Source organism: Plectrocnemia conspersa, unplaced genomic scaffold (genome assembly GCF_051122295.1).
Source record: "Plectrocnemia conspersa isolate PC_06_02 unplaced genomic scaffold, ASM5112229v1 ptg000006l, whole genome shotgun sequence".
Taxonomy (NCBI): Eukaryota; Metazoa; Arthropoda; class Insecta; order Trichoptera; family Polycentropodidae; genus Plectrocnemia; species Plectrocnemia conspersa.
The window spans coordinates 14,140,655-14,164,139 of record NW_028277170.1 but is presented as its reverse complement, the minus strand read 5'-3'; the positions used below and the strand labels follow the sequence as shown (position 1 = coordinate 14,164,139).

Below are 23,485 nucleotides of genomic sequence, written 5' to 3'. Positions count from 1 at the left end.
ATGTTTATTTTATACACCAACAGACTGTTGTCTGTTGATTCAGTCACTCTACATCTATCTTCAGACCAAATACGGTTAATGATTGAGAACAAAAATTCCACAGGAGCAGAAGTTCTTTGGTATTGAAGAGTTGAATCCATTACTCTTCACAGTTAACGTTCTTGATTTTCCAAGTATCTTCATTATCATTTTCTGCATCTATTTTCAATATCCCTGATTGTTAAACCCTACCAAAACTATCTTCCCAAAAACAATATAAGACATGCCTTTAATATTATTTATCATCTTGTGATACAATAAATTCATTGCGGCGCCTTCTTCGATATTACGTCTCAATTTGAAAACAACGTCGGACGGCGTTGAATGAGAAAAAGTCGCACAGCTTCGCAATTGTGAAAATGGCGAGTATCTCTGATTCCTTGTGGTTAGCTGAGTCGAATTGGCGAGTCTTGGGGGTCCGAGAGTCGCCGTCGGGTAAGTGATGTTTGGACAGATGGGAGAGAAGACCAATAGTATTACCCCGCCTCCAGTACACCCTAGTTAAAAGCTTGAAGGCGTAACTTCCAGGTGGCCAGTTGTGAATGACCATACAATAATATCAAAGGATACGTACAACAGTGCTATTGTTTCTAGGCATGTGTCGCAAAGCTCATAAAAAAATTATATTCTGGTAGTTTATGCTAGTTGATTATTTTGGAAAATTTGTGGCTTATTGAGAGCAAACTTAAGTGTTTGACCCCATAAAGACATGCTTTTTTTTATGAATATCAATAGTTTCGCCAAGAACTGACTGAAACTCCAGAAGCTCAACTTTAATTCCTTCTTCTATTACAATATTTTTTCTTCAACCTCGTTTATGCACTATCTGGCGATAATTGAGATAACAATAACAAAAATACAGTGCCACTGGAATCGTAATCACTATTTTCGGCCATCCTCGCCAGACAATTATAGACCAATATATATACAAGTAAAACATTATAAACAGATCTAAAGAAAGTCTATTCAGAAACTTCGATGAATAACAGATAAGACTGACAAAGTGAGGAAAACAATGAATAAAAGATAATAATACGATCAAGTTATTTATTCAAACTAATACATAATACACAAATCGGTCAAATGATGTCACTTCTTTAATAATGTTTATCAATTTACTGAGTACTGATATAGATTATAATAATTATTATTATTGGAAAGCTGAAGAACCACTAGATTTTATTTATAATTAATAAAAAGCGCATACACATCTTTGGTTACATGTATACATAATCATACATCATAAGTATATAAATATATATGCATATGCTTATACATATATATGTACATGTACATGTATACCAGTGGCGGGCAGTGAGATAATTTCCCTCTCGATCGCTTGCGTGTTAAGTGACGAGAGTGAGTGAAAGATCTGAGAGCCCTTATCTCTCTCATTCTCGTTACTTAACACGCGAGCGTTCGAGATGGAAAGTATTTCACCGCCCGCCACTGATATATACACTCATCCCTCGATTTGCGCGGTAGATACGTTCTTCAGAAGCCCCGCGTAAAAAAAGGCAAGTAATTCATACAAAAATATAAGACAAATATAATATAAGATACGTCAGACTGATGAATATAGGTTATGTACGTACGAGGTGACGTCATCATTCAGCGCTGAACATTACAAAACGCATCAAAAAAAAAAAAAAACATACATATTTTCTCGATCGCTTTAAAGTGAAATCGCACAAAAAAAGTACCGCATAAATGGGGGGATGAGTGCATATACATATGTATGTATATACAAATACACACGCATACATTGTTTTGATTAAATTGATTTATTCTATTTTATGACTCTTATACACCGACAACTCGATACCATCAATATCACAATGACAGAAATCTACCGCGTAATCATATCAGTTGGTTAAAACTTTTTTATTCGTATATTACAATAAATACTTATTTATAATGTATATAACTTAATAGACATTAAAACTATTAATTATGTATAGCAATCTAGAAAATGTCAATTTTTAAATATTTGTTTCAACATGCAAAAATAAATATTATAAAACATTTTTTTCGTTTATTATTAGATATTATTTTCACTTCTTAAGACTATTTTTTCATTTATTCGTAAAAATTTTGAGATTTGCCGTTGATGGGTGTCATTAATAAAGTGACCAGAGAAAAGAGCTACGGAGGGTACATGCAAGGCACAGATTTGGCCATGTTGTAACATTTTTTAGAATCAAGTTATAAACTTTCAATATTTACGATCAGATATAAACAAACACTCTTTACAATCCAATGAGGTTTTCATACAAATTAAATAATTTATTCTTTTGAAACACATGTATACAAAAAAATATAAGCACATTGTATTGAGACACGATCAGAAATGCATTAATCGACTTTAACCCATGTATAATAAAATCTTGCCCTATATTTATTATATAAATTCATGTCCATGCAAAAATGTCATAAGCATGCACCTCCAAATTTTAATTGGTCACCTTAATCGATTCAGTCATTAAACAATACATACACTCAATGCATCTATACGATAAAAAGCACTACAAGTACACTGAGCTTAAAAAACATTACAAAAAACTTAAAGCAGCGCGATCCAACCACAAGCATCTATTATCTCTATGGTAAATTCGGTTAAATTTAACTCTACGACTATTATTACAATAACTGTATTTTGTGGCCTTAAACGTATATGAAAATTATATAATATGGCCCTAAACGCTCAATTAGTTGGACCGGACTGTATTTTTACACTTCTCGATGTTTCGGTAACGAAGTACACAACTCAAACATTGTTAATAAATTAATAATTGTTTTAATTCAAAAATAATATTGCGATAGAAATAACACAAAGATTTGATAACAATGAAATACGTTTTAATATTTTTAATGTGTTGAAAAATTATCAGGACCGAATCAGCGTCACAAATAAATAAATACAATTAAGCCCTAAATTTGATAACGAAATAACTCGATTAATAATAACAATGTGTTGATAACATATTCGATAAAAAACAATAACCCTGCTAAATATACTAAATTAAAATAATATAAGTAATAATATTCGTTCTATTGCATGAGTTTTAACTTTTCTTATAATTTTCTTGTGACTAAATATGAAGAAAGTTCTATAATTTTAATTTTTAACGCTCGAAAATAAGTATTGTTGTATTTTATAAAAAAAGTCATGTGTATGTATAATAGATAATATTTTGAAAAGAAAAATCAAGATAATTATGGACCTCCTTTCCTTAGTAACGCTAATTCAGTCGATACGATATTCGAAAATGTTAAAAAAGGATAAAAAATACTAATTAAACATAACAATACTATAATTTAATTTATAAATATAAATTTATTTGACTATTGCACAGAATGCTTTGTTAAAAAAATGAATAACACTATATATTAGAATATTTTTGATACTTTTAGATAATTCATAAAAATTTATTGTGTTAAAATATATTAAAACACTATTAAATTATTATTAATGCGTTAAAAAACATAAAAATGGTAGGGAAGATTGCATATGAGTACTGCCCCTCTAAAGAAATAAAAATACACTATCTAATTTTAATATATACATAGGTAAATAATACCAATTACAATACATAATACATCAAATAATCCAAAACCATGGTGGCTATAACCAAATGTAAGCATCAAAACCATGAAGATTACAAGCTGCATGTAGGCATTATCACATTCTAGTACAATCTGTTCGATTGAAAGATGCACGATTATATTTTTCAAATACACAAATATATAAACAAACATCTATTATATATGTATGTTGCATAATTATATTTTTCGAAGATTACTAACATATTATAATGTTAGAAATGCGTTTCTTGAATTACAGTGTAGCGACTTGCCAAACGATCAAGTGATCATGCTCGAATTTGGGCTGCTGGAGGCTGGCGTTGGTCGCTTCGCCGTCGCTCCCTTGAACGTTTTCGCCTTCTGGTAGAACGACGCTGTCTTCCATGTCGCCGTCGCCTGTCACAAACGAATAATTAGATATAAAGTAAATAAAGTATTGCTAATTTGGTTATGGTTGAACAACAATGTAATTATAGTGTCTTATAGAGAAAGATATTACAGAAAGTTTTATATTGCAAAATCTTGTTTTTCTAATTAGGTTAAGAAATAATTAACTTCAATTATTTTGAGTGAGATAAAGAGTATTGGGTTTATTTTATTTTATGTCTGCACAAAATACATGCTGATGACTTGTAATATATATATACTACAAGTCATCGGTATAATTCTGACAAACATTCTGATTGCGACAATTAACAATACTAAAACAAAAGAGAAACAAGCTAAATGGATAGTTTTTTTAAGAATAAATGTCAGTTACTTTTAAAGAAACAGTTAATAATGTTATTATTATGGTCAGTAAAGCGATGGCGGCTAATAATCCGTCATGGCAACAATACCATAACTAATTTATTTTTTCACATGTGAAAAGAAGGATTTTATCTAATTTCTGCAATTTCGTAATGAAACACGCGTAGCAATGTACACCTATGTTGTCATGAAAATCTAAATAACCATTGAATTTAAAAACAGATGATTCGATATAAAAATACAGTCCCTTTAATAACTACTGAATATTAATTAAAATTACTGATTGCAGAATTAAATGACAACAGATTAAATAGTCACTTTTTTAAAGAATATATGGTCAATAACTTTGTTACAAAAGGTCTGTAAAATTTTGATAAACGGTCAGCAAAGCTCTATTTGCTGCCTCCGCAGCGACAATACCTGAAGAAATTTATTTTTTAATTTAATTATTCGAATAGTATTATACTTAATAGTATAATACTATTCGAATAAGTATGCATTAAAATATATATATGTACAAATTTTACAGAGGTTATATTAAATTTCATATTAACATTCTCTGTTAAATATAAGCCATATGTCAGTACTATATAACTGACCATTTTATATAATTATTATTTTTTTTATATTTTTCTGATATATTGTATGTATATACAATTTATTCAATGTATGTAAGTATATATGATATATGCATAATAATATTTTTTTTTAATAAAAATTATTTGATATAAGTATCAACTAATTGTCAACATCAGACAATTAGGACATCTAAATGACATCATATAAAGTAGATGGATATTTTATTAAACAATATTCACTTGACATAAAAGTTTAATATCTCACTCGTAAAACTGTCAAACAAAAAAGGTTTTTAATTATTATATATAAAAAATAATCAAAAAATATGATATAAATACATCTTGAATGTTTTAGATACATTGCAAAAAAATACTTTCGAATTAAAAAATATTATTCATTAGGATTATTTAAAAATAAACTGCGGTTATCATCTATGGATACCGTTTAAAATTTAAAAATATCTCTCGATGCAGCCACCACAAAAAATCAACAAACCACAAAAATTCTCAAAGTATGCTGAAACATATGTATTGTACAAAAAAAGAGCAGTAATTGAAAATAAAGCGTAAAAATCATACCAGAAATAACATGCACATTCATAATCGAAAGACCAAAACTTCGACTACGTAGAAAGAAAGAGAGAATAAGATTTTACACTTTCAAGACAGACAGATGCAGCACAAGCAGAGTAGTGTTCAAAACGAAAAATGTTCAGTGTCTCCCCGTCGCCGTAAAGAATGTTAACGAAATGTGTAAAGCGCGATCGAGCGCTGGCGACTATCTGTTAGATTGAAACGTACCACCGTATTTGCTAACGTTAAAAATCGAGCCCAACGAGCGTACGTCGTATCACGTTTCCGGTAGAATCTGCCATACTATCAGATGGGAGGCGACATCTCGCGCATCGTCCACATGGTCTTCTAGCGAAAAAAAAAGAAAAAAAAAGAAAAACACGTTCTAAAACTGATAACTGCTAAAAATAATGTAAATAAAAACAACGACGAAGAAACGTGCTTTAACTGGGCCATGTCTCGACTAACCTGGTTCAAAGATTATTTGGTGTATTTTTCTTAAAGTAGAACATATAACGATTTATTCGATATTAGTACAAGATAGATAAATCTATAGATAACAATGAACATGGAATCGTCACTTATAGTTCTAAATTATGGCAAATATATTATAAAGACGAATATTTAAATGATCTGTAGAATTTTAGAGAGAAGGTCCATAAATTTTAAAGTTGTCGTTCAAAGTATCATCTGTATTATTTTTAAATCAGTTGACAATTAAGGTACAGTATGCAAAAAAATAAACTATGGCGCAATTTGTATGCCTCACACTACCACCTATCTTGTTCAACAAAATTTGTGAAACATGGCCTCAAAAAGATAATTCATAAACGAGCTACAACGCAGAATAATGAAAAAATTCCAAAGCAATGCAAATATGCTTTTGAATAACAACTGAATAAAATGTAAACCTATTCTGAAGTCAATATATCCCTCGCCGGCTGACATGACCAGCATTGGTGACGGATGAGGATCTGTCCCTGGCACTGCCACGAAGAACTTCACTGCGTCCCTGTGACCGTGGAAACTGAGCTGAGCATGAGCCATTGTGCAGCCTGGTATACTCACTCCGGGGGCAGACGAATTTATTCGAACTAAAGATCCTGGCGCTGAACGTTTATCAAACGATTAAAATATCTCATTTATAATTAACATAATTAATCAGGACAAATTACCTGCTAGGTGAGCTCTCGAGTCTAAATCGGAGGGATCTGAAAGCGGAACCGATATAATCACTCCATTTCCGGTGCCTATCCACAGTCGCGCCGAGGCGATCAAGAGTGCTGTTATTCGAACGAAAGAGAATCCGAGTTTTCCGGTTCCGAGCATCTTGCTGACGTAAGGTTCAATGTCGACATCTTGTAAATGTTGATAAGTTCTTGCGTGGTATAATCGCAATGTGGAATCCAACCTAAAATTTATAAACATCTACATATATCATTCATATACTGAGTGATTCATTTCGAGTTTCTCATGTTATCAGCACTGTAAATTAGACAACTGTCAATAACGCGTGTTCAGTGTCAAATGTTAGTTTGCAACAACACATTCACAAAATAGGTCGCTTAACCACCGCTCAAGGCGTTAAAATTGTTTAATTGTTGTACAGAAATAACAATTCTGTACGAAATGCGTATCGAAATTTACAGGAAGATTATAGTCAATTTCATCGTCCTACTAAGCGAACAATTCGCATTGTTTCGAAAAAATTTTAAGAGACTAGAAGCGTTGGAGATATGGTAAGACCTGTGCATCAACGTAGCGACCGTTCAGCAGAGAATATTGCTGCTGTAAGTGAGTGTCGCCGAAAACTCAGAATTGCCGATTCGTCAGCGTTCACAACTTTAGGGCTTTCTTTATGGCTCCATTTGGCGCATTTTGCATCCGGACTTGCACCTACATCTGTATAAAATGCAGATGAACCAGAGACCATGGACAGCGAAGAATTTGTGCAGATTGGGTGTTAGAGCAGCAGAAAGTTGATGCTGATTTTTCAAAGAAAATCTTCTCTGATGAGGCACATTTTCATCTTTATGGGTATGTTATTAAGCAACATTGCCACATATGAGGCGAGGAAAATTCTTATATAATTCACGAGAGACCATTACATGCCCAAAGGTGAATCTTCGGTGCGCATTGTGGTCAAGCGGCATCATTGGGCCTTACTTTTTAAAAACGATGAAGGTCAGACTGTTAAAGTCAATGGTGAGAGCTATAGGCGCATTATAACTGATTATTTTTAGCACGAAATCGAAGATATTGATGTGAAAGACATGTGATTCCAACAAGACGAAACAACTTGTCACACATTGGGTGCAACGTTGGATGTTTTGCATGAAAAGTTCCCAGGTAGCATTATTTCCCGTTATGGTGCCATAACTGGCCGCCAAGATCATGCTATTTAATGCCGTTGGATTTTTTGTGGGGTTACGCTAAGAGTCGTATCTACGCCGACAAACCCGAAACGTCGAAGCACCTAAAAACCATTCATCCATAAAAAAACATCCGCCAAGTTATAGGTGAGATACCGCCCAAAATTGTGCTCTTTTTGTTGTGCGAAATTTATTTTCTTATCTTTTTGTTACTTATAACAGTGGTGGCCATAACTGATAGCCGACATAACTGATGTACAGTATTAGTATTTAATACAATTTTTAATAATAGATAAAAATTTGTATCTATATACCTTATGGAGACCCAAACTCCAGGACCAGAACAAGCCAATTGCCGCACTTGACTCTCTTTGCGAGGATGAGCTTCGAAACAATGAAGCAACGTCAGGGACGCCGGCTCCAGCACGGCGACTTTGCTCCGATAACCACACCACACCGTGGATCCGACGAGCGCTAGACACCTCACTGTGAAAAACGACCAATATATCATACATATCTAAAATATACGGCTCGAAACAACAACACGCGCACATATATGGATCAATCAAAAATACGCCGTGCCAAAAATAAGCTTATTGCAAACGTATCGCTTTGTTTTGAAATGTGTAACATACCAGAATGCTGCGGAGCGCTCAATGTTACTAAATGGTAGTGCGAAAGATCCCAAAAACCTTCGGCGGAACGAGCGAATACGGCGACGGTGCCGTCAGCTAACGAGGCTACAACTCGAGTGGTACATTGTACAAGACACAATACTGCGTCTTTTAAATGTACACTGTAAAGAAAAATTATTTTATTGTAAGATATAGCCATAAAGTATAAAAACGAAGGGCTGAAGATGCTATCCAGACTGAATTATTTTAATTGATATCATTTAAAACCCTTCGATTAAATTACGTTCAATTACAGACCTTCCTAAGCAAACGCTCCATTCTCCGATTGCCGAGTGGATGTAGAGCATCCCGCTCTGCGCACCGAGCCACATAGTCGCCATCGCAGTCGTATATTTCGGTGGAACTTCCTCATTCGGAGGCGTTTGAGGCAAAGTTTCCGGCACCTCGTTATTATCGACGGTCACCTGCAACAATTATTTTCATTAATAAAATTTTGTTTTTTTGCCATCATTCGACTTTTACAAGCAGTGTGATCATACGCACTAATGTAATCTTTCCAGTTGGCACTTCGGGCGGTTGAGAGTTTTCGCTCTCTGACAAGTTTTGATTCGAAGATGACTTTTCAGAGTTTAGCTCCCCATATTCCTCCATTATGTGTCCACCGATAGAAGCAATACACAACAAATGCTTGTCGGCAATCACAAACGACTCTAATATATCGCCAGGATTGTTCGCGTCAATTACCTATTAATAAAAAAACATCATTGTTATATACACATATGTTTACTCGAGCAATTTTTTTTTTTAAGGAATATTTAAGGTTGGTACTTGGATAATTATTCATATTACAAAACAGATTCAGTAACGGACTTTTCATTCATTTTATTGTCTCGGATAACACTTAACCATCATGTACAATAACATGCTGAGTTCAGCTGCATCATTAGAACCCCCTAAAACATTCCATTTTAGGTAATTTCAATTGAAACACTACCTATCGCGTAGGATTACATGACATGACTTTGACTCCAGTAGACCCCAAACCGTACTGAGTCAAAATGTTCAATATACAATACTGTCCAAGAAATTAAAGCCACCTGAGACAACTTTACTTCTATAAGAATTCTAACAAAATTCCTAACTTCATATGCCAAAAGACTTTGTGATGTTCAACTGTTGGTTGTAAACAATTATCTTTCAGGCATTCCACTAGTCTTATTCGAACAAACTGTTTTCTACAAGAACTCCAAATTTTAATGCATTGCTTCATAAGGTACACATTTTTTGCATAAATCAGACACTTTTGCTTATTGGTTTGGCCAATAATTACGGACGAATGTAACATGAGCACCTACCACTGGCAAAATACCGCTAACTCATATCTCGTACGCAACGGCAAGTAAAAGTGATCATAAAAATTCCCAGGATCTATTTCGTTTGCCGCTGGTCAAAACGGCCTGGACAAGTCTTGTTTTAAAACCAGATGCTGCAACTGCATTGCAAACTGCAATTTCATCACATTAGCTGGTTGAATTTTTTTTTTAATGTGTTAAATAAAACCTAAAGTTGGGGCGATTAACGCCATTTTAATCAAGTATCTCCGTACAATTACAGGTTCAACTAAAATCGATTGAAAAAAGTGAAGATCTATTGCCAATTCTGACATAAACTGCTTCGAATTCTTAAATACTTGGATGCATCATCAATTTTTATGATGTGATATGACTAGACTTTTTATGTATGTTAATATTATTTTCATTGTTTTAAATAGACGTCTTGATTGTTTGACAACAAGAAAAGTCAGATAATAATACAAACTAAATGTGTTATGGTGTCATTTTTCAAAACCAGATTAATTGACCCATTTCTTTGGCACAGTAGTTTTTGTGACTACGATAACTGTGGTAATTTTAATCGGATTTCAGCTAAGTTCATTGGCTAGGCTGATCCACCATCTTGTTACAACATGTCGACAATTAAAAAAATTAAAAAATTGATAACTCTATTAGAAATACAATAGAAAAAATATTTTCCTGGAGGGATTTTTAGATATGGTTGAGATTATTTTGAGTTCTAGATCAAAATTATGTTGATTTTTTTTAATTTTTAAAAATCGCTAAGATCAGATATAAATAGTGTATATTGATTTATATGGTATAATCGTTTTTATGATTTATTACCGCTGTTTGATGTGAGGCTACAATATATTACAGTTTATAAAAAATATTCTAATACAGATTCAATATCTATTTATTATTAAATGATAAACTGTGACCGAATAATGATAAAATTGACTATAACATAAAATCACAGTTGTTAGCATAAATATAATGACAGCAGTAGAATCTATAGATTACTAATATAAAAAACTGAGGTATTATAAAAAAAATAAGCATTTAATTTTGTATAAATATTAAATATTTTTTATTAAATTTTTTATTCTCATTAAAATACAGACCAGTGTATGTATTCTTGAATATATACATAATACTTAAATTTTTCAAATTTTGCTTTAAAGATTTGTTGTCTGCCTCTTCTATAAGTATACAACAGCGTCGCAAGTGTAAATTGTATGTTTATGATTGTGTTTAAAAATACGAGACAATATTCGTCCTTATTTATTCATTTTAATAGATTACCACGGCAAAAACTAACCTTTAATATTTGTACCCCTGTGAATTTGAAGCTATAAAAACTGTGCAAGAAAGCTGATTCCTAGTGATTTTTCGCTTCAAACAGTTTCATGCCTCCGCTATGACAATAAATTACTCAATAGAGCAGCCGTTCAATGTAAATTGAAGAATGTGAAAAAAATTCAATAAGGTGACTTCCAGATTAATTGATAAGCATAAGTTAAGAGATGTCATCGTAGAAGTTTAGCACCGAACAAAAAGAGTAGGATGTTTTTGGAAGGGTCGCATAATTTAAAAATATTTTCAGCTACACTAGTAAGTATTTTAATATCTAATCCAAATTTATTTATTAAGTTTGAAAGTCGACGTTTCATATATGAAATTACCATAACGGTGCTGTTGGTGTGAGTGCTCGAGCAAATCCATACGAGCGAGTTCAAATATGTATAGGCCGAGATATTGTCGCGGACCGAATCGGCCATCTCGTCCTTGAGCGACACCGCCAGACCGGTGTTCTTAATAGCGTTGGACCCTAGCAAGAATCCGTCGCTTCCTTTGACGTTGACGCCCGTTCCGCACAGGAATTTCATTCCAGGATTCGTTTCGGTCAAAGGTCTGAATTGAATTTAAAAAAAAGAGTCAGCAAAATTTCCAGTTTTGTTGAACGAATCGTTTAGAGCAAGCACCTGCAGAACACGGGCACCGGTACAGGTAACCCTGACGATGAGCAACTATGAGTGCTGGTCGAAACGGTAGGTGGCCTTCCCGGTAGACTCCATCCGTACGCCTGCATGCGTCCATCTTCTTTTCTAACGTGCGCTCTAACCTACGGGCAAAGATAGGACAACTTTTAAAAAGCATGAAATAGCACGGTTATGTCGATAGTTCTTCTGAAGCTCTGCTAATCTACAAAGATGTAAAGCGTTTAAATTTTTCCTCCAGGATGTGTTTTATACAACTCCTTCTGTACAAACGACATCAGCATCTCCAAACAGTAAGAATGTAATTCGTCTATTATATTTAATATTTAATTTTATCACCGGATTCGACGTTGTTGTTAATATTTATTTAAGCCTATTGTTCGCTGATCACAAATTACATTCTTACTCTTCGAATTAGAAAAATAAACGCAGGCGATTTGTTTATTTTATCGAATGCTTTATATAAATAATAAAAAGAATGGAGAATAAATGAAAAATAATAAAAAAAAGGCAAAATAAAAATTTATTAGCAAGGCAAAAAATAAACAAATTCAACTAAAAACTATACAATATATACAAACAAAAACAAATAAAAAAATATCGAATCACAATTTGCAAATAAATACATATTTTTACAAATGATCAAGTATCACAAAAAACGTATACACATAAATATTCCGTATTAAAAATACATAATACAATCGTTTATATAATCTCAATATATAACATCTCAGTCTACATATTATAGCAAAATAACATACGTAAACATTTTAAATCAATTTTCAATGATATCTAGAGTGCATAGTATTAAAGGTGTCATATAATATATGTTATATTGCCTTCAAAAGTTTTTTTAAAAAATTACTATTTTGACGTCTTATTCCTTTGGATGATGAAATTCGCTATATTGACTGAATTGGCGAGAATTGCCGGATCTGATGTTATCATTGAAGAAAGAATCAGATACACTGTATTTTATTCAGGTACAGATAACATATTTTCAGAACACGCATCAATTTTTAGATAGAAGTCCCAAAATCTCAGTAGCCAAAGGGTTATAAATAATACTATGATCTCTAGATATTATAATAATGAAGAAAAAAAATTCCACTAGATAATGGGTAACATGTTTTTTTAAGATTAACATTTTTATGTATTAAAATTTTCTTTCTTGACAATATACACATAATTATAATACAATACACTTTATAATATTATCTTTAGTGACTATCAAAAAAATGAATTATTTAATCTTACAATTCTTCATTATGTGTGTCTACTAATTTAAATAATATTTACATATATCGCATTGCAAATATTCTAATTAAAAAATACATTATCACTTATAACTCATATATGTGATGAGACAGTAGCGAACAATGCGACCTCTACCGAATAAACCCTAAAGCACAAATAAAGCAGAAAAAGAAACGAGTGATGATATGATGTGTAGCATTGCTCTTCGTACTGGACCATTGTTTTCTTATTCTATCTGCTAAAATTAAAAAGAAAAAATCACAAATGATTCTGAGATATATACATACATAAATGGCAATGAGTTAATAAGTAATGGATTATCCCTTAAATGAAGGATCTATGGAAGAAGCATTTTAGGATAATCAAGTATTAAACTTCACTTAAAATAATAAATTTCGAGATAAACTATTTGATACCAGTATCTATATAAAAACATGTGTAACGTATAAAGTCAGCCACGAGTAAAACATTACATTTTTAATTAATGATGTTAAACTTGGCTAAATGTCTTTACATTTATTTTGTTGTACATAGATGTCTACATAAATATGTATAAAAATACCATTTTTTTTATATTGATCCAATATATAAGCCGTGTCTGATTTTATAATATAATCATCAATTTTATAAAATTATATCTGTGTAGTTCATAAATATTAACGATTATTTTATAAATTTAATTACATTTTCCATACTAATATACATTACAATGCCAGATTATAACAATTTTTACAATCTATTTTATTCTAAAAATGTTTTATCTAATCATGAATCGTATCTGTTTATACATAGTTCTCAAATTGAAGCAAGTTTAATATTTATCACATAAGTGAGTTGAGTTTCGAGAAATGTATCAAGTTTTGGTTCTCGGTTTGCCAAAATATGAATATTGAAAAGAAAAATTGAAAGTAACTGATGTTATATCTAAAAATATAAAAATCATTTGTGTATAAATCTTCAAAAGCTGACGGCAAATTAATTTGCACATATTTTCACACAAATTTAATTTTAAAGAACCATTTTTATTAAAAGTATTGGTACTAGAAGATAAAGAATTATATAATCTATAAAAAGGACATTCATAGGTAAAAACTAAAAAACTGAAATATCTTGTTACTTCTTCAAGCCCTTCATATGACTGTGCCAAAATATATCAATACATAACACTGAATATAAGCATGCTGAAAAATTTCACATGCATTTAATAAAAACTATCAATTATACAATATCCAAAAATAAATTGTCATTAACAATTAATTAAATAACACATAAGTCTAATATGCTAATAAATTGAGATCATATTTATATAAATTAAATTCATAACAATTAATTCAGATTATCACCGAAGAGCATATAACTTTACAAGCTGTGTATAGTGATATGCTCTTTATTATTATGGATTATGCATTTGATTTAAAACATTAACTCTGGTTATTATCACAACGCTTTACACAATAAATGTCAATAAAAATGTTTAATAATAAAATAATGTTATTGTTCAAGCATAATTTAAAACACTGGATGATTCTATAGGATTTCGAGCTGCATCACCTTTACTAGGTTGTTATGCTCTGTTATAATTTTCAATCCTATACATACCTCTATTCCATTCAACAGTATTAAGCTACAATTCTAATTCAACACGGCAGATCAAGACGGATTGCACCTTCGATCCTGAATTAATCAAATAAAAATTATTTTGGCATGGCGCCTCATGCAGTAAGACCTCCGAACTCGTCCCATACGATAGATCACAAACACAAACATTACATACGACAAACCATCACCATCGATCGGGTAACTGAAAATAAATCTATACACCCTCTAATGCAATCTATCATATACCTGTCTGTATTGATCTCGTCTCTCCATCTTCTTTCGTTGTTGCGCTTTATCTGAGTTGGTGTGACTGGAGTCCAACAACTCTGCCTGAGTGTGGGAGTGGCGCAATCGAGACGAACTGCTCCCGCCGGCGCCTGGGCGCAGCTGCGGAGACGAGAGCGGTCTGGTTGGCCGATCGTTAGTTCTGAAAAAGGGCAATTATAATAATAACACGTCAAACCTTCACTAATAAATAAATATGCATAATTACTTGAATAGGTTATTAAAAAAACTCCATATGCTTTGCTTCTTATCTAGAGTGTCATTTCGATTGGCTCGTATGAACTCGGTCAGTCTAACAGCTTCTTGCAATTCCATAAACCGTTCCTAAAAGTATATACACAATCAGAAGCCGAGTTCAACTTAAATCGGAGTTAATAAAAATACCTTATACTGATTCCTCTCCATCAGAACGCGCGCCATCTCGACGCGCGTGAATTTCTTCCTCTGCGCCATCGGCACGTCGGATTCTTCCATGCCGTCGGAGGATTTCGCGGCCGAATTGCTGGTGGCGATCTCTTCGCGCAATCGTCTAAGTTCGTCCTCCAGCTCGGCCACGTGATCGGTGAGTCGCTTTCGAGCCATATTTGCAGTTGTTATTTCTTCGCGTAACATCTCCTGTTCGCTCATCAACTCGTCGACTTTAGCAATCAAGTCATCCTTAACCACGTTCAACGCGTTCCTATAAAAATCAATTATTTTATAAATTATACTGATTTTAATAATATAAAAATAAAAAATAAACTTACTTTGTCGCCAGTAGCTCGTTGTTTTCCAATATTAAATTCTCAACTTCTTTTCCCATACCTGTAAAAATTATATTCATGTGTTATATGTAAGCATTCAAGTTTAAATCTAAGAAATTTTAATATAGATTTTATTTGCAAATATTAGAAAAGCGTACGATAAATACAAATGTGTTAGAACTCACCGAAATAATTGTCATTCACTGTAATCCAGACGACGAGCACAGGCAGACAAAGTTGGGAATAATAAAAATACAGATACAAATGATTAGATGACACGTTATTCACATGCAATAATTCAAATAAGTATAGAATGTATAATTTAAACATGTTAGTTTGCTTTTTATTATTCAAAAATATATTAATAAAAGCTATTATTTAAATAAATTACATGACAAAATTATTACTGAATATGAGACTGGTTATATTGGGACACCCCATAAGTTTTGCGTCTTTTATTACCATATTTATATGAAATGAGACCGAAATGACTTAAAACAATGGTCCAAAAAAATATGAGACTTAAGACGGTAAATTAAAAAAAAATCAGATCATTATACAATGCCAACGTATTAACCCTTTTGAGCGTTAAAGCGCTCTATCTATCTGGCCGTATGTGGCCGGCCATACAAAATGAGCATATTAACGCGCTTCACTTAGTTATTTTACTAGTGTGATGTAAAATGTTTTAAAACACATAATGACATTCTTAAGATGATAAAAATAATTTGGACGGAATAAATTGCAAATATTATTGATATTTCAGAGATCTAAATCAAAGCTTTATTTGACGTTCAATGTAAGTCGCTGTTCAAGGTTGTGCCGCACTGACTTTTTCTATTTTACAATTCTAGTAGACAAGGAACAAATATTATTGAAATTTAGAGAATTTCCACTTCCTCTCAAATGTAATTATGAATAAACGCCAGTTTTTTCACATAGGTAATAGGATAACTTGACAGAATTGAAAAGAATAAAAGGTTGGTGATTGTGGTTCGGGTGGAACGAAAAAAAGGCTGATAGTCCACCAAGATTTGCAGAGTGATCGTAAATACATCTTTGAAGAAACATAAAAATATTTTAAAATATATTTCCTCTCATTTTTTATAACTTTTACAAATTGGTTCCAATTTATCAATTTCCAAGTTAGTCGATCATTTAACGTCCAAATTATTTTGCATGTTTTATTATACCTGATATTATTTCCCAATCACTATTTTAGCTTATCTTTTGCCATCTTGTGAACATGTGATCAAAAGAACGTACAAATACTCATTCTTTGCTACAATTTATGTGAAATTTAGAGAAATGTGTTAACGGTTGAATTCAACAACCATCAACAATTGTATGCAATGAAACTACATCCCACTTTAAGGGTTTTTTAGAATTAGATTCATTTTCTCGCTACACTTTACATATATTTCAGCCACTACCATCGTTTTTGTCACTTGAATGAATTCCCATAAAAAATGGCAAATGTCAGAAATAAATGAACTAGCCTTGTTAAAACATGCTATGTAATTGATAATTCATACATTAATCTCACTATCAGCAGTACATGGGAAAAGAAGCATAGCATATGGGATGACCTAATAATTAGTATAAAGGAAATTGCACAGCATATTAAGACCACTAGCATTTTTACATATTTTTTTTAGTATATGGAAATAAGAGGTATGGTGATTTTATCATTAATTTTCTCAATTAAGCCTTTGGTGGCCAAACCTTTCGGAATTACTATTTAAATATAGATATATTAAATGATAAAAAATGTTATTTACTCCTGGAGCAAATATCCTAGAGCCCATTAAAAATGTATCCGATTCAATGACAACATTGGATCTGGCAATTCTCGACATATTAGCAAAATCTAATATATTAAGTTTCGACAACCAAAGGTTTAAAAAGTCTTGAAGAGGTTCTGTAAGCCCTGTACTTTGTATAAACGTTAATGACCAAACAAAAAGTTGGTTTTAAATGAAAACATTAAATTTCAAAACAACTAATTCTTACTGATAATTGTTATTTAAAATCAATATTGATTACAATTACTACATTATTTATCAATTAATGAAAATGTTTTAAAAATCAGTAAGTTATTAAGTCACTTGTAAATTTAAGATTTTTTTTATAAAACATTAAGCCATTCGTAAGATCTCAAAAAAATATTATCTTGTTAATATTTTATAACATTTAAAGCAATTATTGTAAGTCGACATGTAGTAATAAACAAACCTGACGAGGCATATTCTCCAGGATGTACCCAACTACCTGAAAAATTAAAAACACAAATCAGTATTTAATAAAATACGGTCGAAACCAGTTAGAAAGTCTTATATTATTTGAAAACGGTATTTACCCGTAATATCGTTGTTATCGTCTCCGTCCGCTAGATTTGCATCAGCGTCTTGGAACGAGAGCTCTTGATAAAGAGTGTTTCCACTGCGTTGTTCTCGTTTCGTCTGAGAACGTCCAGAAAGTACGTTGTTATTCTGCGGCGCAACGGGAGAAGTGGCCTAAAAACGAGACATAAAATAAAATAAACAGCAATAAGCTGAAATCAAGCAGACAACATACTTGGCTGTGGTGTAAGATGGGATCGGTCTGATGAGCTTGTTCCATCGTACGTACGGCGGCCAATTCTTCACCTAACGGTGGTGATGGCGGCGATGGTGACGCACTCGTGGGGCTTTCCATGCCTTCAGTGCTTTCCATGCCCGTTACGCCGCCTTCTAACGATGCAAAACCAAATGATATTGGTCCTGAAACATAAATTACAGGTGGAATGTATTTAGAGTACTAAAAAAGGATCAATTAAATCACCTACCACTAGATCTCGTCATAGGATGAAGCCCCATTCGATTTCGAGAATCAACACCGCGATCTCCACCAGCAGCGCCTAAAAGCAGCTTGGTGCGCTCCATATACTCCATATGTGTTTTGAACAGCTCGGTATATCTCTCGTGTAGTTTAGCATATTCCTAAATATTGCGTTATTTCAACAAAGAATATTATTTTTCTGCTATAGTATAGTCGTTATAAATTACGTGTTTTTTAGTTTACCTTTTTAAGTTCATTCTCCCGTTCTTCCAAGCGACACGCATGCTCTAAAGAATTTTTGTGCTTCAGTTCTAGCATGCGCACAATGCTCTCTAAAGCTTCTAATCTACCAGTAAGCTCTTTTCGTTCGCCTTCAGCAATATCTTCAATTTCCAGTAACTGCAAAGAACACATTTTTTTCAATAAGGCAAAACTGCTAAACGCTTTATATGGAATTGAAACAAATGATATACAGTAAAAAACAAAAGGTAAAATATAAACTTAAAAACATAGCAAAAATTTCTATAACCCTGGAAGTATGATTTTTTTGATTTATAATAAAAAGATTGTTTTTTAAAATGCAATTATACTATTTCTGACAGTTGTGAGATAATGACTAAGGCCGGTTTCACACGTGCCGGATGGATTCACCCGGCACCGGGCCGAAGCCGTTTACAAAGCTTTCACACGTGGCCGGTCTCTGGCCGGTTTCTTCCTAACCCGACCTATACCCCCGTCAACTGATGCAAGTCATTTAGGATTAACGGCTTCACATAAGTCCTTCCACGCATTTCGCGTTAGGATTTTATTTTTGTATGTATTCTACTAAGATAATTAAAAGAGATTTTATTAATATAATTAAAATTTCGAGGTCTATTTCTTCCGCTATTGCCTAAACACGAGGAATATATTTAATAATTTTATTACAAGATACCACAATCACTGTCAATTGCCCGGTTCATGTTTGAGTTTTACCCCCACCACAGTCAACCCGGTACCCGGCGCCGGACAGAGCGCCGTAATGAGCGCGGCCGGCGACAACCCGGCAGCAAGCGTCGGGCCGGCGCCGGATGGATTCGTCTGGCACGTCTGAAATGATATACATACAACACCATCCCCACTACACGGCGCCGGCCCGGTGCCGGGCGAATCCATCCGGTACGTGTGAAACCAGCCTAAAGAACAATATGAGAAAAAGATACATCCACTTGGTTGGAAACATTTGTATATTAATTAAGTTGTTTGGTCTTGTAAAAGCATAATATTTTTTTTTGTCGATTTGTGACCAAGTGCAGATATGAAAGTTAAAAATCTTGAATAAATTTTGAATCGGATCAGAACCGTTACATTCACATATATTGGCAATTTTAATAAATATATTTATATATGATTTTCGATATTTCATGATGAAAATATTAGGTTCCCAAACAATTGTGAATTGAGAAACTTATAGTTAAAGGCCATAGATTATGCCATAGCAATTAGTAGCCCCCCAAATAATCTATATATGATCAGAGCAATTCGAAGAAAATGTAATCAATAAAACCATGAATAGAATATAAATTTGATTTAATTTTAATATTCATTTTACTTTAATAAGATTTCCAAAAGAACTAAATTATCAAATCAAGAGCACTCAGTGCCCTAGAGCTCCTCAATTGATGGGCATATTGCACAACAAATTCTGCATCTTCGATGCTTTTATGTTTTTTATATGGTGATGAAATTTATAGCTAGTTTGAAATAACACTCAAATTGGTTACCACTTCTAGGCGATAAAGCACATTGTTATTTAGATCTAAAATTTTACAAAAGGTTAAAAGTGTTAAAAAGAAGATCTAACACAAGGTTATAATTGTTCGATTATAACAGTTAATGTGAGTCAAAATAAATTTATTAGTATATAATTTATGACTGTCACGCTGAAAAATTTATGGTGTTTTTTCTCTATTCTAGGAAAAATTTAGTCATAATATTTATTTTTCGTATTGTACAAACATTCATTAAATAAATGGTAGCACAATAAACTTCAGTTTTCGCAGGTAAATATTACAGGACCCGTGGATTACCATCAGCAAAGTTGACGGGTAGGGACTACCTGACTAGAGGTTCCAATTCGAATATTCGGACCTTTTTAACTAATCGATATTCAAATAGTATTCGTAATAAATTTTAATGAAATATAAAACACCTCAAACATATGGTAAAAAATTATGTAACGTATCCTTTATTTTTAGACGTGTGTCTAGTCTTTTTTGTGCTATTTATTTTTATGCGTTTTCCTGTGGAACATATCTACCGCATAAAAAAAGAACCGAGTGTATATTACTTTCTTCGAGAAGAATCAATGGCTGCAAAATTCAATTTAAGCAATTGTGGACAACCAATGAATTGTTTAGACAATATTTTTATCCGGCTGCAATGTCAAGAGATAGGTTTACAGAAATTTTTAGTGTTCTCAGATTTGATGACTGATTGACAAGATTAGAGAGAATGAATGCAAGCGAAGATAAAATGGAAGCATTCAATTTTGTTTTCGACAAGTTTGCAGGTGTATGCAAACAAAATTATATTCCTGGTACACATAACACTTGACGAAAGATTAGCAGTGTATCGAGGAAATTGTAAATTTACAGTTTATATGAAAAGCAAACCAAGCCATTACGGAATCAAAATATGGGCAGCTGCAGACTCCGAAAGTGCATATACTCTAAATTTACATGTATACACTGGTATGCTAAACAAGAGAGAAGTGAATCAAGGATAACGAATTGTGATGGACCTTGTACAGATAATACTTCGTATCGAGACGAGGCGTAACAACCTATAGTTTCTACACTTTATATCTACACTTTAACTATAACACACCTGTAGAACGAAAAGTGTATATACATTTTGACTTCCCCTCGTATTTTAGATCATGTTTTTCTAGTACTAATCGATCACAAATTGTGCAGCAAAATAAGCAATTACTTATAAATATATTTAGTTCATGTTTTTTTACAAAGAAAATATGACACTAACGATGAAAAGATGCAATATAATGATGGGTTTAGAAGTATTATGGTTATGCGTTTTTTCGTGGTGATAACTGTAAGTTTTATAACGTACGTCTAAGTAAAACTTATTTCATTTATTAAAAAAAAATAAATCAAGTTTTTTTTCAATTGCAACACTTGAGATAATTTGTGCATAATTATGCACATTATTTATTTAATAGTAAATATAATAATAAAAATTAAATTTAAATATTTAAAAATATGTTTTATCTCAAACAAAAATATATCAGGTCTGGAGGAGTTAAACAAAGAATAACAATTAAATAAACTCTGATAAATAATAAATTTCGCGTGATGACAATACTATCATTTGTTAATGTGTGTCATGACTTACAAGGCAAATTATAAGGGTGTAACTCAAATATTAACGATAGAGATAGCGCTGCACTGACTATGATTTCTGAATCATGTATACATTACGTTTACTGATAACAAATATATGTTTTATAGAATTGTAATGGGTGTTGTTTTCTTAAAGTATTTTTCTTTCATTTATATTATTATTTCTACTAAGTAAATTTAATAATACTTTTTGGTAATAACGATGCATATACCCACAATAATCAGAGAAAATGAATGAAAATACATTATGTGTGTTGACTTGCAAGAAAAACTATAGGGGTGTAACCCAAATATTGCCATCTCTTTCTTGCATATAAATATTAATGAACGAGATAGCGCTCCACTGACTGAATTCTGAATCGAGTATAAATAAATATAAATTGATTACATTGTGCTAGTGGGCCTAAGCTTATTCTCGGGTTGAATTGCTGGTTATATGAACCAAAATAATTTTATAACCAAACCCGTAGGAAATCAACCCTGACCCTAAATATTATCTTTAAATATAATTGTGTATATATATTACACTCAATTATACAATTATATACACTCAATTATGTAATATCCAACAAATTGTAAAAAGAAGCTCAATAAGCACCTCTTAAGTTCAAAAATTACTTCTCACCTGTGAAAAAATTGCATTTAAATATACCGGTATAATAAATAATTGGTCACCTTCTGCTCGGCCTGCTTTCTGGCTACCTTCTCCCTCTCATACTGGGTGACCAGCTGCTCGTTGTCCTCGCGGAGCAGCTCGAGCTCTACGTCGTGCTCCTGGTTGCGCTGGTAAGCGGCGTCGAGGCACTCAAGCACGTTAACCAGCTGCGGCATCAGCGTCTTGACGACGTCTTCGTCGTAGCGCGCGATCATCTTCTCGAACTCCCTGTAGATGCTGCCAGCCAAAGACTGCACTTTCTCGGACATGACAGCTTGCGAGTCCTCGTGGGTGCCGTAGACGGTCTCGGCGCCCAGCCCCCCGCCGGGGCCCTCGTCAAGGCTCATGACGGCAACGGACGATAAACGACTGCTCGCAATCGACTACCCACCAGCGCTTGTCATGTCGCGCACGCCAACTAAGCGACCTGCGCCTCCAACGGGGCAATATCGAACCAGACTATGGATACAAATATTTTTAAAGCTAGCACAGTATGCGTATTTACACATCTTTAACGATTTTACTACTATATCACGTCATAATGCAGCTCAAAATTGTTACAATATAACTTATATTTAAATCGAGGGACCCAAACCGTATTTTAGCGTTAACCTTCTTATAATAGATAATATTTAAAATTGCCCCCCTCAATTTTTGTATCTCTCAAATCTTTGCTTTATGTCACTGGGCTTAATAATAAACATATTGTAACAAAATTATTCTCATTTAAAAAATATATATCATTTTATTCTGTACAAAAAAATCAGGACTTCGAACCGGAACTGAACCGGAAATAGGAAAACCTGGTATTTTTCGGAGCAAAAACTAGATCTGAACCGAAAAAAATATCGGTTTATTT

The 23,485-nt window shown here is 32.8% G+C and overlaps 1 protein-coding gene across 11 annotated transcripts; it reads right to left on the bottom strand.

Annotated features, from left to right (window-relative positions):
- Positions 1-1,072: 1,072 nt before the first annotated feature.
- On the bottom strand, positions 1,073-23,087 carry syd (JNK-interacting protein syd). 11 transcript variants are annotated; one of them, XM_088187714.1, is made up of 21 exons: positions 22,647-23,087; positions 18,814-18,969; positions 18,578-18,731; positions 18,328-18,512; positions 18,110-18,266; positions 17,986-18,021; positions 15,936-15,953; positions 15,754-15,811; positions 15,392-15,686; positions 15,216-15,331; positions 14,969-15,149; positions 11,852-11,991; positions 11,552-11,780; positions 9,076-9,276; positions 8,830-8,996; positions 8,533-8,693; positions 8,212-8,383; positions 6,701-6,936; positions 6,437-6,634; positions 5,754-5,873; positions 3,828-4,020 (listed from the first exon to the last, which is right to left on the bottom strand). In XM_088187714.1, exons 1-20 carry the CDS (start codon positions 22,971-22,973, stop codon positions 5,803-5,805), a joined length of 3,258 nt encoding a protein of 1,085 aa, XP_088043840.1. In that variant the 5' UTR covers positions 22,974-23,087; the 3' UTR covers positions 3,828-4,020; positions 5,754-5,802. The 11 variants fall into 11 exon arrangements, 8 of the variants coding, with proteins under 8 accessions (XP_088043838.1, XP_088043839.1, XP_088043840.1 ...); XM_088187712.1 differs by lacking the exon at positions 5,754-5,873 and having other exon boundaries at positions 1,073-4,020; XM_088187715.1 differs by lacking the exon at positions 15,936-15,953.
- Positions 23,088-23,485: the final 398 nt, after the last annotated feature.